The following is a 14,566-nucleotide window of genomic DNA, read 5'->3' on the forward strand; positions in this document are numbered from 1 at the left end:
CCTTCCAAGTAGCCGGAACTACAGGCGTGCGCTACCACGCCCAGCTGATTTTTTGATTTATTGTAGAGATGAGGTCTCGCTGCCCAGGCAGGTCTCGAACCTGCGGGCTCAGGCAGTCCACTCACCTCAGCCTCCCAAAGGCGCAGAATTACAGGCTGAGCCACTGAGCCCGGCTGATAACTTATTTTTTTAAATTGTTTTTCTCTAATTAAGAACTTATTCAATATCATTTAACAATAGCTATCTGCCTGCATGTCTTTTAACAGTTTTTTCTATTATTTTTTCCTAACAAAAGTGCAAATAAAGGAAGTTGGAGGAACGTTAAGTTGAGAAGGCTTCTCCAAAATAGCTCTGAGCAGCCCCGGTGAACAGATTACATATTTACTGGTAGAAAGAAGTACACTCTTAGGGAAATTGGAACTTGTGAATCCCAACCCAGAATCACAAAGATGCAAAAGCCATAGCTCACAGAAAGAATCTCCCTAGGTATTCCATAATTAACTAGATAATTTAAACAGAGGCAGGCTCATTTTAAAATGAATTCATTCATTCATTAAAATATCAGGAAGACAATTTAATTGTGCTTAAGAGTTTAGGCTTTAGATTTGGATATACTTCCTTCACCACTTGTTAGCACTAGGACCTTGAACATGTTAGTGAACTTGTGACCTTCAATTTCTTTTCTTTTTTTTTTTGTTGAGTTGAAGTCTCACTCTGTCACCCAGACTGGAGTACAGTGGCTGCTCCCAGCCACTGCAGTCTCGACCTGCTGGGCTCTGGCGATCCTTCCACTCAGCCTTCCAAGTAACTGGAACTACAGGTGCGCCCTACCACACCTGACTAATTTTTTTAATTTATTGTAGAGATGAGGTCTCGCCAAGTCGCCCAGGCGGGTCTCGAACCCGCGGGCTCAGGCAATCCACTCATCTCAGCCTCCCAAAGTGCGGGATGACAGGGTGAGCCACAGAGCCCGGCCTCAATTTCTTAATCTATAAAATCTGGGATCAACTCAACTACTCCACAAGATGATCATGAAAATGAAATAACTTAATGTATGTAAAGCTCCAGAATAATACCTTACCCTTATTAATTATCATTAATGTTATTATTATTTTTATAGAGTCAAGGTCTCACTCTGTCACCCAGGCTTGACATTTACTGGAGATATTTTCAGAAACTACATCATGGTGACACTCATGCTAAGCTACAGAGTTTGAATTCAGCACCTGGACTATGCTAGATGCTCCTGAATTGTATAGCAGCATAAAAATATTTTTGAACATATGAATACTTGACTTTATTATAGAAGGTCTGGAGAATTGCTAAATAATTTTTTAAAGATGTGGGGTACAAGCTAAATGATTTTAAGAGGAGAAGTATCATGATTTGATTCATGTTTTAAAAAAACTCTCTAGCAACAGTGGAGGGATGAATTGTGTAGGTACCAGATTGGAAGTGGTAACTTTAATAAGAGTTTTGCAGTAATTAGTCCAGGAATAAAAACCAAAAACAAACCTCAGAGTATAAATGAAGAAGGAGAGATAACTGAGAAGCTATTAATGAGGAGTAATCTATAAACAAATCTATAATTGGAAATTTTGGAGTGAAGTCTTAGATAACGCTAACGCCATCTACCCAATCACTTTTAGATCACAGTTTTTCACTAATGGCCAGAAAAAATTAAAGCAGATACTCCAAAGGTACTTTTGTTATGATAAAATGTAACCTGTAAAATTTGCATTACATCCCCAATTGTATCTTGTTTAAGCTAATGTTGTAATTAGCTCAAACATAAAATGATCAGCAGAGCCACTTTTTAAACAGAAATTGACAAGCTGATTCTAAAATTGATTTGGAAATAAAAAGTCCTAGAATAGCCCAAGAAAAACAAAGTTGAAGAACTAACATTTCCTGATTTCAAGACTTACCATAAAGCTGTAGTAATTCAAAAAGTGCATTATTGGTATTAAGATATCTCTATAGATCAGTGGAACGCAATAGAGAGCCCAGACATAGAACCGTAACAGTACCATCAACTCATTTTCAACAAAGGTGATAAGATAATTAAATGAGAGAAAAGGATAACCTTTTCAACAAATGATGATAGGTGTATGCCAATAAAGCCTCAATACCCTCATTGAGGTTCTGTTCCTCATTGATTAAGAATATCCTGCCTTAGATACTTCAAGATGGCCAAACATATGACTTCTGGCACTTGACAAAGGTGAGATTGATAGCAGTTTATTAGTCACATATATCATAGTGCAGGGGAGGAGGATAACACAGGCCATGCAGGGCCACAAGGGTCTGCTGTTAGAAATAGAGTGAAATCATAGAGGATATGGAAGGCAAGCTTTGGAGTAACAAGAGGATGAAGTGCTGTCTGGTTCCCATGGAAGGCTATGCTTGGCTTGTTTGAAAATTTTCATGAGCTGGCAGGAAAGTGAAACTCATTAGTTTGAGTACCGGGTAGTATACAGCTGCTCTAATAGAAGAATTTATCAGGTGTGGAATCTTTCCCTCTGAGGGGGGACATATCTTGTGAGAGCTGAGATATTCATGGTTAGGCCTTTAGGGCAAGGATCAAAGATGTTACAGCAGCACATGAAATTTTAGGCCTTACCATACACATCTCACACTATATACAAAACTCAGAATGGTTCGTAGATATAATTGAAGAGATACAATTTACAGAAAAGAAAAATAGAATAAAATCTTAGTGACTTAGAGTTTGGAAAAGTTTTCATAAAATAGGAAAAGCACAAATTATAAAAAATATTAATCAAACTTACTAAAAATTCAGAATGTTTGCTCTTCAAAAGACACTCCTACAAAAATGAAAGGCAAGCCATAGGCTAGGTGACAATGTGTTTTTTTTAATCTAGTGGAAAACTTTGTATCTAAATATATAAATAACTTACAACTCAATAATAATAAAACATACATCCCAATTAGAAAATGACCAAAAGATTTAAATGGAGATTTTACCAAAGAAGAAACGCAGATAGTAAATAAGTATGTGAAAAGATGCTAAACTTCATTTGTCCCTTGGGAAGCACAAATTAAAAACCACAATTAGATACCACTATATACATGCTGGAATAGCTAAACTTAAAAGACTAATTATGTCAAATTTGGTGAGAATGTGAAGCAACTGAAATTCTCATACCCTACTAATGGGAATATAAAATTATACAACTACTTTGAAAATAGTTTGGCATTTTCTTAAATAGTTAAACATACATGTGTCATACAGTATTGCCATTTCACTCCTAGGTATATACCCAACTGAAATGAATGCATATGACCACATAAAGACATATGTTATGGCAGCTTTAATTGTAACAGCCCCAAACTGGAAGCACCTCAAATGTTCATCAGCAGATGAATGTATAGATCCATAGAATGGAATATTACTTAGTAATAAAAAAGAATGAGCACACAACAAAACAGATAAATTTCAAAATAATTGAGTGAAAGAAACTATACAGTATAGTCTATGATTCCATTTATATAAATTAGGAGAAAATGCAAGCTAACATATAGTAATAAAAAACAGATCAATGGTTGTCTGGGGATAGTATCAGGGAGAATGGAAGAGGGCACAGGAAACTTCCAGGGGTGGCAAGTTATTTTTATTATTTTAATTGTGGTGCTGGCTTCATGGGTGTAATACATACAACAAATTGTACATTGTAAATATGTGCAGTTTATTCTATGTCAATTGTACCTTTAAAAAGGTTTTTAAAAGATTTCCCAGCCGGGCTCGGTAGCTTAGCCTGTAATCCCGCACTTTGGGAGACTGAGGTGAGTGGATTGCCTGAGCCTGTGGGTTCGAGACCCGCCTGGGCAACTTGGCGAGACCTCATCTCTACAATAAATCAAAAAAATTAGCCGGGTGTGATAGCGCACGCCTGTAGTTCCAGCTACTTGGAAGGCTGAGCGGAAGGATGACCGGAGCCCAGCAGGTCGAGGCTGCAGTGGCCGGGAGCGGCCACTGCACTCTAGTCTGGGCGACAGAGTGAGAGGCCAACTCAAAAAAAAAAAAAAAAAAGATTTCCCAAAGATAATATTGGAACTTGAAATATAACTTCCAAAAATTGTGTTGCCTCCTTAGTTATATTTTTCATAAGCTAATGTTTAATTAGCCTGTGTGTAAAATAGACAGGAGAGTTACTCCAACCAAAAGAGGCCACATATGATGACTTGGAAGCTCCAAGGAATTTTGCAAGGCCTGATCTTTATATTAATTCTATTTTAAATAATTTTTTTTCATTTTATGGTTTTAAAAGTTAAAACAAGAAAGAATATAATTTTAAAAATTCAAGCAGTATAAAATGGAATGAAACATGAGTCATCTTCTTACCCCATGCCTCAGTTCTATACTCCTAAGCTACTATTGCCAATAATTTTTATTTATCCTTCCAGAAAATATATATTTCCATTTATTTAAAACACAAATTATATTTCTTATACATATTGTTTTCACTCTCCATATGAGTAAGTATAATTTCCCTTAGTTTTTTGGGACAATTTATATATTCTTTTTATATAATTAAATAATTAATTAAATATTAATTTTGAAGTATCAAAATTTATTTAACCACTTTATTGTTGGAAGATAGAGGATAAAAGGATGATATTTAATCATTCAGTAATAATCAAAGATTGTTTAAAATTTTATTGTTGAACATAATATATGCAGAAAAATGATAAACCTTAAAAGTATTGCTTAACAAGTTATAGAGCAAACACCTATGTAACTACTAGCCCTGTCAATAATACAACATTGTTGACACCTTAGACACTTCCTCTGTATTCCTTTCTGAACCCAACTCCCATTCTTCCCACAAAGATATGCATTTCTAAACAATATATACAGTAGTTTGGTTTTGCTGTATTTGGACATTTTTATAAAGGGGATCAACTTTGGAAATTGCTTTTTTTGTAAAACATTATGTATTATTTATTTTAAAAGTCAGCTTGTCTTTACTATGTATTATCTCATCATGTGTATATATGACACTATCCATTCAACATTGATTTGGGCTATTTCCAATTTATTTCTACTATGATTATACTATAATCTGTTACACTGCTATAAATATTCTTATATATGTATCCTGGTGCATGCATTTGTTTAGAGTTATGTATTTAGGAGTAGATTTGGGAACTGTAGAGTATATAGACCTTTAGCTTTACCAGGTAATGTCAGACTATCTTTTTAAGTAGTTGTACCAATTATAGTGGCACCAAGAGTGTATGAGAGTACATTTGCTTCTCATCAACACTTGCTATTGTCAGACAATTAGAAATTTTTGTAAACAGTTATGCAGTGATATCTCATGTTGGTTTTAATTAGCATTTCACTGGTTACTAATGAAGTTAGTTATATAGTTATTGGTCATTTGGATTTTCTGTTTTGTACTGCCTGTTCAAGTCTTTTGCCCATTTTAAATTGTCTTTTTCTTACTGATTTATAGTAATTCTTCATATATTCTGGTTTCATGTCCTTTGTTGGTTATGTATACTGAAAATACTTTTTTTCCCACTCTGTGGCTTGCACTTGGTGACATTCTTCGTAGAGTCTTTTAATGAATGATAATTTAAAAATTTACTGTCGGAAACAGTGGCTCAAGCCTGTAATCCCAGCACTTTGGGAGACTGAGGCAAGAGGATTGCCTGAGCCCATGGGTTCAAGACCACCCTGGGCAGCTTGGCGAGACCTCTCTCTACAATTAAAAAAAGAAAATTAGTCAGGTGTGGTGGCACATGCCTGTAGTTCCAGTCACTTGGAAGGCTGAGGTGGAAGGATTGCCTGAGCCTAGCAGGTCGAGACTGGCGGTGGCTGTGAGCATGCCACTGTGCACTCCAGTCTGGGCAACAGAGTGAGACTCCGTCTCAAAAAAAAAATTATCCCAATTATTGCCTTTATGGTTAGTTTCTCTTCTTTTATGGTTAGTATTTTTCTGTCCTGTTTAAGAAATCCTTGCCCTCTGGGATTTTGATTTTTGGTTGCATTGAATCTGCAGATCAATTTAAGAGAAATTGACTTTTAAAATATAGATGTAATCTGTGATCATGGAATATCTGTCTATTTTCTTGTATGTATAGGTAAAATTTTATCATTTCCCCCACAAAGGCCTTCAACATTTTGTTTGAGCTAGTCCTAGTTTTACAAATTCATGTGGTAAAATACATCAAATTATTCATGAAATTGTCATAAACACATCACAAAACTTTGGAAAGGAGAACAAAAATCAATCACCCATTTAACACAGTAGCTGATATTTAAAGAATGCATCAAAAATTTAAACAATCAATATATTTTATATTCTTTAAAAATTACCCTGGGACTGTATATACTGCTTCTTTTCCTATATGCTTGGACCTCTCCTTTGGGAGGGGTTCTTTAGAATGTATAGCATATTATTTAAAATACAATCATTTCTCTTCATGGAATTTAAATTTTGATCTGGGGAAATGTTACTAACAGATAAATCTGGTGGATAATGTGTACGAAAGGGAGCCCCCTCCCAAAAAAACTGGAATTCTCTTGTGGAGGGCAGGTCCCTTATAGTACAGGCTTACCCTGCTAGGTGAGTGATCTAAGACCCATTGGCATCATTGAGAGGCTGTGTTGGGCTTCGGTGAATTTTTTTTTTTTTTTTTGGTGATTCTTTCAATGCACTTGCCCATTTCATGATGGGTGATTTTCCAGCGCACCTGCCCTCACTGTGCCGAGTGTTCAGCAGTTTTTGACCAAAAATGGCATGACTCCCATGCCCTACTCTCGCCATTCACCTGATCTTTCCTCGAGTGACATTTTTTGTTTCCCTGATGAAACAAGTCCTCAAAGGGAAACAGTTTGCCCATGTGGAAGAGGTGAAACAAAACAACAAGCACTAAAAGGTATCGAGATTGATGAGTTCAAAAACTGTTTTGAGCAGTAACAGAAGCATCTCAGTAGATATACTGCATCCAATGGAGAGTACTTTGAAGTTGCTTGACCTTTAAACATGTAAGAATAAATTCACAGTTTTTTATAAATAAATTCTGGTTTTTGTAGGGTCTCCGCTTATATACTGGAAATTTAACCATGGTACGTGCTCTAAGATAAAGGAAACATAGAAACTGTATTTCACAGTATGATTTTCCATAACAATAATCAGAAACTCTTTAAATGTTTAAATAATTACATAAATGACCCATTCTGGAACATTATACAACCTTTTAAAATTATCATTACAAAATCTGTACAACAATGTGGTAAAATGTTCCTGATATAATATTAAATTTTAAAAGATTTGCACATTGATTGGTATTTTGACCAAGTAAAAATGTATATGAATAAAAAATACTGTAAATAAATATATCAATATGCTCAAAGTGGTTTTGTTATATAAATAGCATTTGGGTTATTTTTGTCTCTTGAAAAAATTTGTATAATTATTTTATTTATATAATTTCATTCTCTTTTGGAGATTAACAGCAACATATAATTAAGACTGAATTTCTAAGCTTTTAATCTTTGAAGATAGGGCTGGGTGCAGTGGCTTATGCCTGTCATTCTAACACTTTGGGAGGCCGAGGTGGGAGAATTGCTTGAGCCTAGGAGTTCGAGACCAGCCTGGGCAACATAGCAAAACCTTGTCTCTACAAAACATCAAAAAGTTAGGCAGGCATAGTGGTGCACACCTGTAGTCCCAGCTACTCAGGAGGCTAAGGCAGAAGAATTGCCTGAGCCCAGGAGGTTGAGGCTGTGGTAAACCATGATTGTGCCACTGCACTCCAGCCCGGGTGACAGAGTGAGACCCCCAACTCCAAAAAAAAATTTGAAGATAGTTGCAGAAGAGCTTGAAATGTGATTTGAGCCTAGTTCAGTGTATGCCTACTTTGAAATTCAATGATATATTTTATGTGAAAGCATTTTATAAACTATTTAATGTATGAAGGAATACTGTCTCTTGTTTTTGCCAGGTGATGCTCATTTTTATGTTTAAATATCCATTTCTTTATAATTACATACAAATAGTCTCTTAGATAGATTGAACCATACAAAATTTCATGTTTATAAGTAAAAAACAATGAAATCACCAATTTTATTTGGTTCAACCTAATAAAAACAATGCACATAAATGAAATAGTTTGCCACTTTTCTTTATTGGCTTTCAAACATTTATAGAAAATAGCAAAATGTCATAAAAGTACATTTGCTTTTTTTATATACTAACAGTAGTTTTATTTCAGTTTCATAATGAAGACCTGGAAAAAATAAGACATCACGAAACTGCCTACAGAGAGGTGTGGGACAAGTATCAAAGTTAGAGATGGCTCAGGAAGAGATCCAAAGGCTCAGCGATGAGCTACAATCGAAGGACAGAGAACAGAGTAAATTAGGTAAGCTGTGGTTTCAGATGACCATTTCATGTTTTAACTGTAATGATCTCTTCTCAGAGAGAAGCATGAGTACACTGAGAAAAAAAATTAAGATAAACACATGAAGGTCTGATAAACAGCCTCATTTTCTAGTGTCCAGAAACTTTTACTGAAGCACAAACATAACATATCTACCAAAAAGTACACAACTCATAAGTGTACACTGCACACTGCAAGAAATCTCCAGCCTTTCAGAAGCCCTTGTTCCTTCTATCTCTACATTCTCCCTTGTCCCCCAGAGTAACCACTCTTCTGACTTGGAACACTTGTGTCTGAGTTTTGACTACAGGCAATCTGTTGTTTGTTTTTCTTGCTCAATCTTATGCCTATGCAATTTATTCATGTTGTTTCACATAGCAGTTGTTTGTTCACTGTTTTTATAATATTTCATTAATAAACATACCACAATTTATCCATTCTACTTGGACAGTTTTCAGTTTTGATATGTTATGAATACCACTGTGAACATTTTTGTATATGTCTTCTGGTGGACTTGTCTGCACATTTCTGATTGTGATAAGAGTAGAATTAGTGAATCAAAGGGTTATAGGCAGATTCTATTTTGGTCTTCAAAGTAGCTATATTAACTTAAGCTTTTCTCGGTTGTATATGAGATTTTGGTTTCTCCACATCTGTTGTCGATACTTGGTACTATCATTCTTACTAACTTCACCTTTTATGTTATGTGTGTGATAGTATTTAATTGTGACTCTAAGTTGCTTTTTCTGATGGCTAATAAAGGTGAAAACCCTTTGGTTTGTTTGTTGTTGTTGTTACTCTTTTTGATATACTATTTTGTAAGTTCCTGCTCAAGTCTCTTGTATATTTTTCTGTTGGGTTGTATCGTTGCTTCATTTGCTTGTAGGAGTTCTTTATATATCCTGGATATGAGCCTTTTGTTGGTTATAAATGCTATATTGTTGTTGTCATTGTGTTTGCCATAGAGGAATGTGAATATTCATCAAGTAGGGTTTAAAAGCGTTATTCTTTATGCCTTCTGGGGTTTTGTGTGTAAAACCTTTTCTTCACTACAAAATTATTGAAGTTCACTCCTAATTTGGGGGCTTTTAAAAGTACTTTGATGGTTTCATTGTTTATGTTTAAATCTTTGCTTTATCTAGAATTTATTTTAGCATAAACTTTAAATATTTTAATTATCTCCTCTATATTTATTATTTGTGATGATTAAAAAATTAGACTGATTCTTTTGCAAATGAAGTATATAGTTTACTTTAGAATCATACACATTTTAAAAATGTTAAATGTATAAAACTGTAATGATTATGGCAAACTGATTGTGTGATTAAAAACAAAGAATAGAGGCACGTGGGTCTCTGAGACCCAAAAGGTGAGGACTTCTTTGCGCCTGGGAGGCTGCGCCCCGGTGCCTCTGCGGCACTCACCATGCCACAAAACGAGTATATTGAATTACACCGTAAACACTGTGGATATCATTTGGATGACCATGAGAAAAAGAGAAAGAAGAAGAGTCGAGAGGCTCATGAATGTTCAAAGAAGGCAAAGAAGATGATTAATCTGAAGGCTAAGCTCTATCATAAGCAGCGCCATGCTGAAAAAATACAAATGAAAAAGACTATCAAGATGCATGATAAGAGAAACACCAAGCAAAAGAATGGTGAAAAGACTCCACAGGGAGCAGTACCTGCCTATCTGCTGGACAGAGAGGGGCAGTCCCGAGCTAAAGTACTTTCCAATATGATTAAACAAAAACGAAGCGAGAAAGCAGGAATAATGGGAAGTCTCTTCACCTAAAGTTCGTGCCCAGGGAGAAACAGAAGTATTAAAAGTTATTCGAATGGGAAAAAGAAAGAAGAAGGCATGGAAGAGGATGGTTACTAAAGTTTACTTTGTTGGAGATGGCTTTACAAGAAAACCACCCAAATATAAGTCATTAGGCTGATGGGCTTACGTTTCAAGAAAGCCCATGTAATGCATCCTGGACTGAAAGCCACCTTTTGCCTGTCAATACTTGGTGTAAAGAAGAGTCCCTCATCTCCACCATATACAACTTTGGGTGTTATTACCAAGGGGACCGTCATTGAGGTCAATGTGAGCGAGTTGGGCCTTGTGACACAAGGAGGCAAAGTCATTTGGGGGAAATATGCCCAGGTGACCAACAATCCTGAAAATGATGGATGCATAAATGCAGTCTTACTGGTTTGACAGAAGTTTCATACAAGTAACTCCTTATAATTATTGACCCCATATCAGTTGGGAAAACCACCTTTACTGTGATGTTTCTTAATACGACCAAAGAGCCTTACTTGTCTGCAGTCATCGAGAGAACTATTTATTAAATTGTAAAAAAAAAAAATTTTTAATTATCCATTAAAAACATTAAAATGTAAAAAAACATTAAATTGTAAAAAAAAATTTTTTTTAAGTTAAAATGGTCCCATTTAAAAAAAACAAAAACAAAGAGTATCAGGAAGATAGATTTTGTTTAGAAGCATTTTAAACAGTGAACACAAATAACTTTTCAAAATGATAGAAATGTTCTATATTCTGATTGGGTTGGTGAGTATACAGTTGTATGCTGCATTTGTCAAAATTCATCAACTATATACTTGAAAGGCAGAATTTTACTATAGGCAAATTATACCTCCATAAATTCAATTGAAACAATAAATTTGGCCATGTGAGTGTGATGAGAAGCAGTATTTACTGCTTGTAATAAAGAAGGAGAAGGGAAAAGCAGGATATTCAGTACCCTTAATAGTTACATTTGGTCACAACAGAACATAATCAGAAAGCAACCTGTACATCAGCAGTTGCTCTGTCTGGTAGATCCTAAACTATCAACTGAAAGCTGTCTCACAGTGAGTGTACCAGGACTGTTGGGAAGCTGAATTAGCAAGCCCTTTTTGAATGTTATATGCCGTATCATTGTGTGTCCTATTTGTAACTTCCTGAGTCATCCACTTATAGCAGAATTTATTTCTAGGTGTACGTGCTAAATGACAGTATTCCCCAAGTATTCGTTTACTTCTGTCAGCAAACTCTTTTTAAATAAAGGGCTTTATTTTAGTTTATTCTCTAGCTCTCTTTATATCACATGAAAAAGTTTGGATGAAAATGAAAAATTTTTGTCAATGATAAAAATATTTTTCAATAATAAAAAATTTTATATAAAATATTTAGAGTATTCTTCAACAAATGAATATCAAGAAACACATGAATTTTTAAACATTTAAGAGCCTTATTACCCAACTATAATATGTGGCCTTTATCGCATCCTGATTCAAACAAGTTTTTAACCTTTATGAAACTATTGGAAATTTGAACACTTGCTTCAAATGTGAATGAAAGAATTATTGTGAAGTTTCTTTAATCATGTGTAATGGCATTGATTTTATGTTTTAAAAGAGCCCTTATTTTTTAGACACATATTCAGATATTTATAGATGAATGATATGATGTCTGGGATTCATTTCAAAATAATACATCCTCTAGCTTATACTTGCACAAAAATTAACTCAAAATGGATCACAGAGTTGAATGTAAGAGTTAAGACTATAAATCATTTAGAAGAAAACAGGAATAAATCTTCATAATCTTGGGTTAAGAAATAAGATGTTAAATATGACACCAAAAGCAAAAGCTATGAGAAAAACTAATACATTGGCCATAATCAAAATGTAAAACTTTTTAACTTCAAAAGATACCATCAGGAAGTGAAAAGACAATTCACGGACTGGGAGAAAATATTTCCAAATCATATGTTTGATATGAAACTTATATACAGAATATGTAAAGAATTCTTACAACTTAATTATAAAAAGACAGCCCAATTTGGAATTGGGCCATGGTTTGAATGGATATTTCTCTGAAGAATATATGTGAATGACTAATACGCACAGGAGAAGATGCTCAACACCTTCCATCACAAAAATTGATAAGTATGTGAGGTGATGGGTAGGTTAATTAACTTGATTTAATCATTCCATAATGTTAACATATATCAAAACATTATACCCCACAAATATATACAGTTACTGTCAATTTTTTAAAAGGCTGAACACAGTGGCTCTCACCTGTAATTCCAGAACTTTGGGAGACTGAGGCAGGAGCATCATTTGAGGCTAGGAGTCTGAGACCAGCCTGGGCAACACAGGAAGACCTCATCTCTACAAAAAAAATTTCTAAATGAGCCAGGTGTGGTGGTGTGTACTTGGAAGGCTACTTGGAAGGCTGAGTTGGGATCACCTGAGTCCAAGAGGTCGAGGCTGCGGTGAGCTGTGATCATCCCACTGTACTCCAGCAAGGGTGACAGAGGCAACTCCAACTCAAAAAAAAAAAAAAAAAAGTTCAGAGCTGTTAATCATTAGGAAAGTGCAAAGCAAAACCATTAGATGCCACTTTATACCCACTAGACAGACTACAATTAAAAAGACAGACAATAATAAGTGTTAGCAGGGATGTGTAGAAATTGGAACCCTTATACATTGCTGATAGGAATGTAAAATGGTATAGATACTTGGGAAAATAGTATGACTATTTCTCAAAATATTAAACATAGAATTACCACATGCCCCAGCAATTCCATTCCTAGGTATTTACCTAGGAGAAATGAAAACATATGTCCACACAAAGACTTGTATGTAAATGTTCGTAGCACTATTGTTTATAGTAGTCAACAGTTAGAAACAACCCAAATGTCTATCAATTGGTAAACAGATAAATAAAATACAGTATATCCATATTGTGCAGAAAATACTTTACATAGCTTGCCTGACACTGCTGTCCTTAAGAAAGCCTTACTTGTAAGGTTAGCATTTGGTTGTCATCTGGTAATTTGGATTTGGGGAGTGTTGCCATGATTCCTTATTTGATAATAGAGGCTCAGTGTGCCCACACTGTTTACATGAACAATGTGGTCTATGCTGAACATTTGCTTTCTTTTGGGGAGTCTGGGATTTTGGTATATGCTAGGCAGCAAATGTGTATGTGACCAACCCTCAACAAAAATCGTAGACACTGAGTCTCCAATGAATACTCCAGGGAGACAACATTTCACATGCATTGTCACAATTCATTGCTAGAGAGACAACCTGTGTGACTCCACTGGGAGAGGACCATTGGGAGCTTGTTCCTAATTCCTTCTAAACTTTGTCCCATGCATCTTTTCTCTTTGCTGATTTTTCTTTATATCCTTTTGCTATAGGAAATCTTAGCTGTGAGTTTGAGCGTATATGGAGTCCTGAAAGTTCTCTTAATGAGTCACCAAACCTGGGGGTGATTGTGGGGATCCCTGATGGAATACTAGTTGCCAGCAAAAAGGAATGAAGTACTTATACCTGCTACGTGGGTGAATCTCAAAAACATGCTAAATGAAAGAAGTCAGGTGCAAAAGACCATATATTGTATAATTCTATTTCTATGAAATAAAACGCAAATGTATAGAGAAAGAAATTAGATTAGCATAACCAGGCATGGTGGCACGTGTCTCTGCTACTAGGGAAACTGAGGTGAGAGGATCCTTTGAGCCTAGGAGTTCAAGTCCAGCATGGGCAACATGGAGAGACCCAATCTCTTTAAAAAAAAAAAAGGAAAGTAAATTAGTGGTTGCCTAGAGCTGGGGATGGGATTGACTAAATAGGTATGAGGTTTTGTTTTTTGGTTTTTTTAATGGGGTGATGGAAATGTTCTAAAGTTAGATTGTGATGGTGGGTTGCACATTTGTAAATATACTGAAAATCATTGAATTGTACACTTAAAATGGGTGAATTTTATGGTATATAAATTGAACCTCAATAAAATTGTTAAAATATTATAAGAACTGGAGGAAATAAGTATATTAGGTGGAACTCTAAGGTGGTCCCCAAGAACTCCAAACTCTGGTATACACATACTTTTTCCTAGTTATTCAGTCAATACAATCTAGATTCTGCTGTGAAAAGACTTTGCAAATGTAGTTATGATCCCAAGTCAACTGATCTTAAGGAAGAGATATTATCCTGCATGAACCTGATCTAATCAGGTGAGCCTGTAAAAAGGTGTAGGCTTTTCCTGGCAAAAAAATTCGAAGTGTGACAGGAAATAAACATGAGGGAGATTCTTCATTACTGACTTGAAGATGGAGGAGACCATGTGGCAAAGGATGTGG

The 14,566-nt window shown here is 35.3% G+C and overlaps 1 protein-coding gene and 1 pseudogene across 1 annotated transcript in view; both read left to right on the top strand.

Moving 5' to 3' along the window:
- Window positions 1–14,566, top strand: part of CCDC30 (coiled-coil domain containing 30) — a gene marked incomplete at its 3' end in the record, with an annotated part of 169,763 nt that overhangs the window by 6,370 nt on the left and 148,827 nt on the right. Inside the window, exon 2 of the mRNA XM_021717144.1 lies at window positions 8,251–8,400. Within this exon, the coding sequence (XP_021572819.1) occupies window positions 8,331–8,400 (70 nt within the window). The remainder of the gene's footprint in view (window positions 1–8,250; window positions 8,401–14,566) is intronic.
- On the top strand, window positions 9,844–10,623 carry LOC103269615 (annotated as a pseudogene).

This window comes from Carlito syrichta, unplaced genomic scaffold (genome assembly GCF_000164805.1).
Source record: "Carlito syrichta isolate Samal-C Ts95f unplaced genomic scaffold, Tarsius_syrichta-2.0.1 Scaffold309326, whole genome shotgun sequence".
NCBI lineage: Eukaryota > Metazoa > Chordata > Mammalia > Primates > Tarsiidae > Carlito > Carlito syrichta.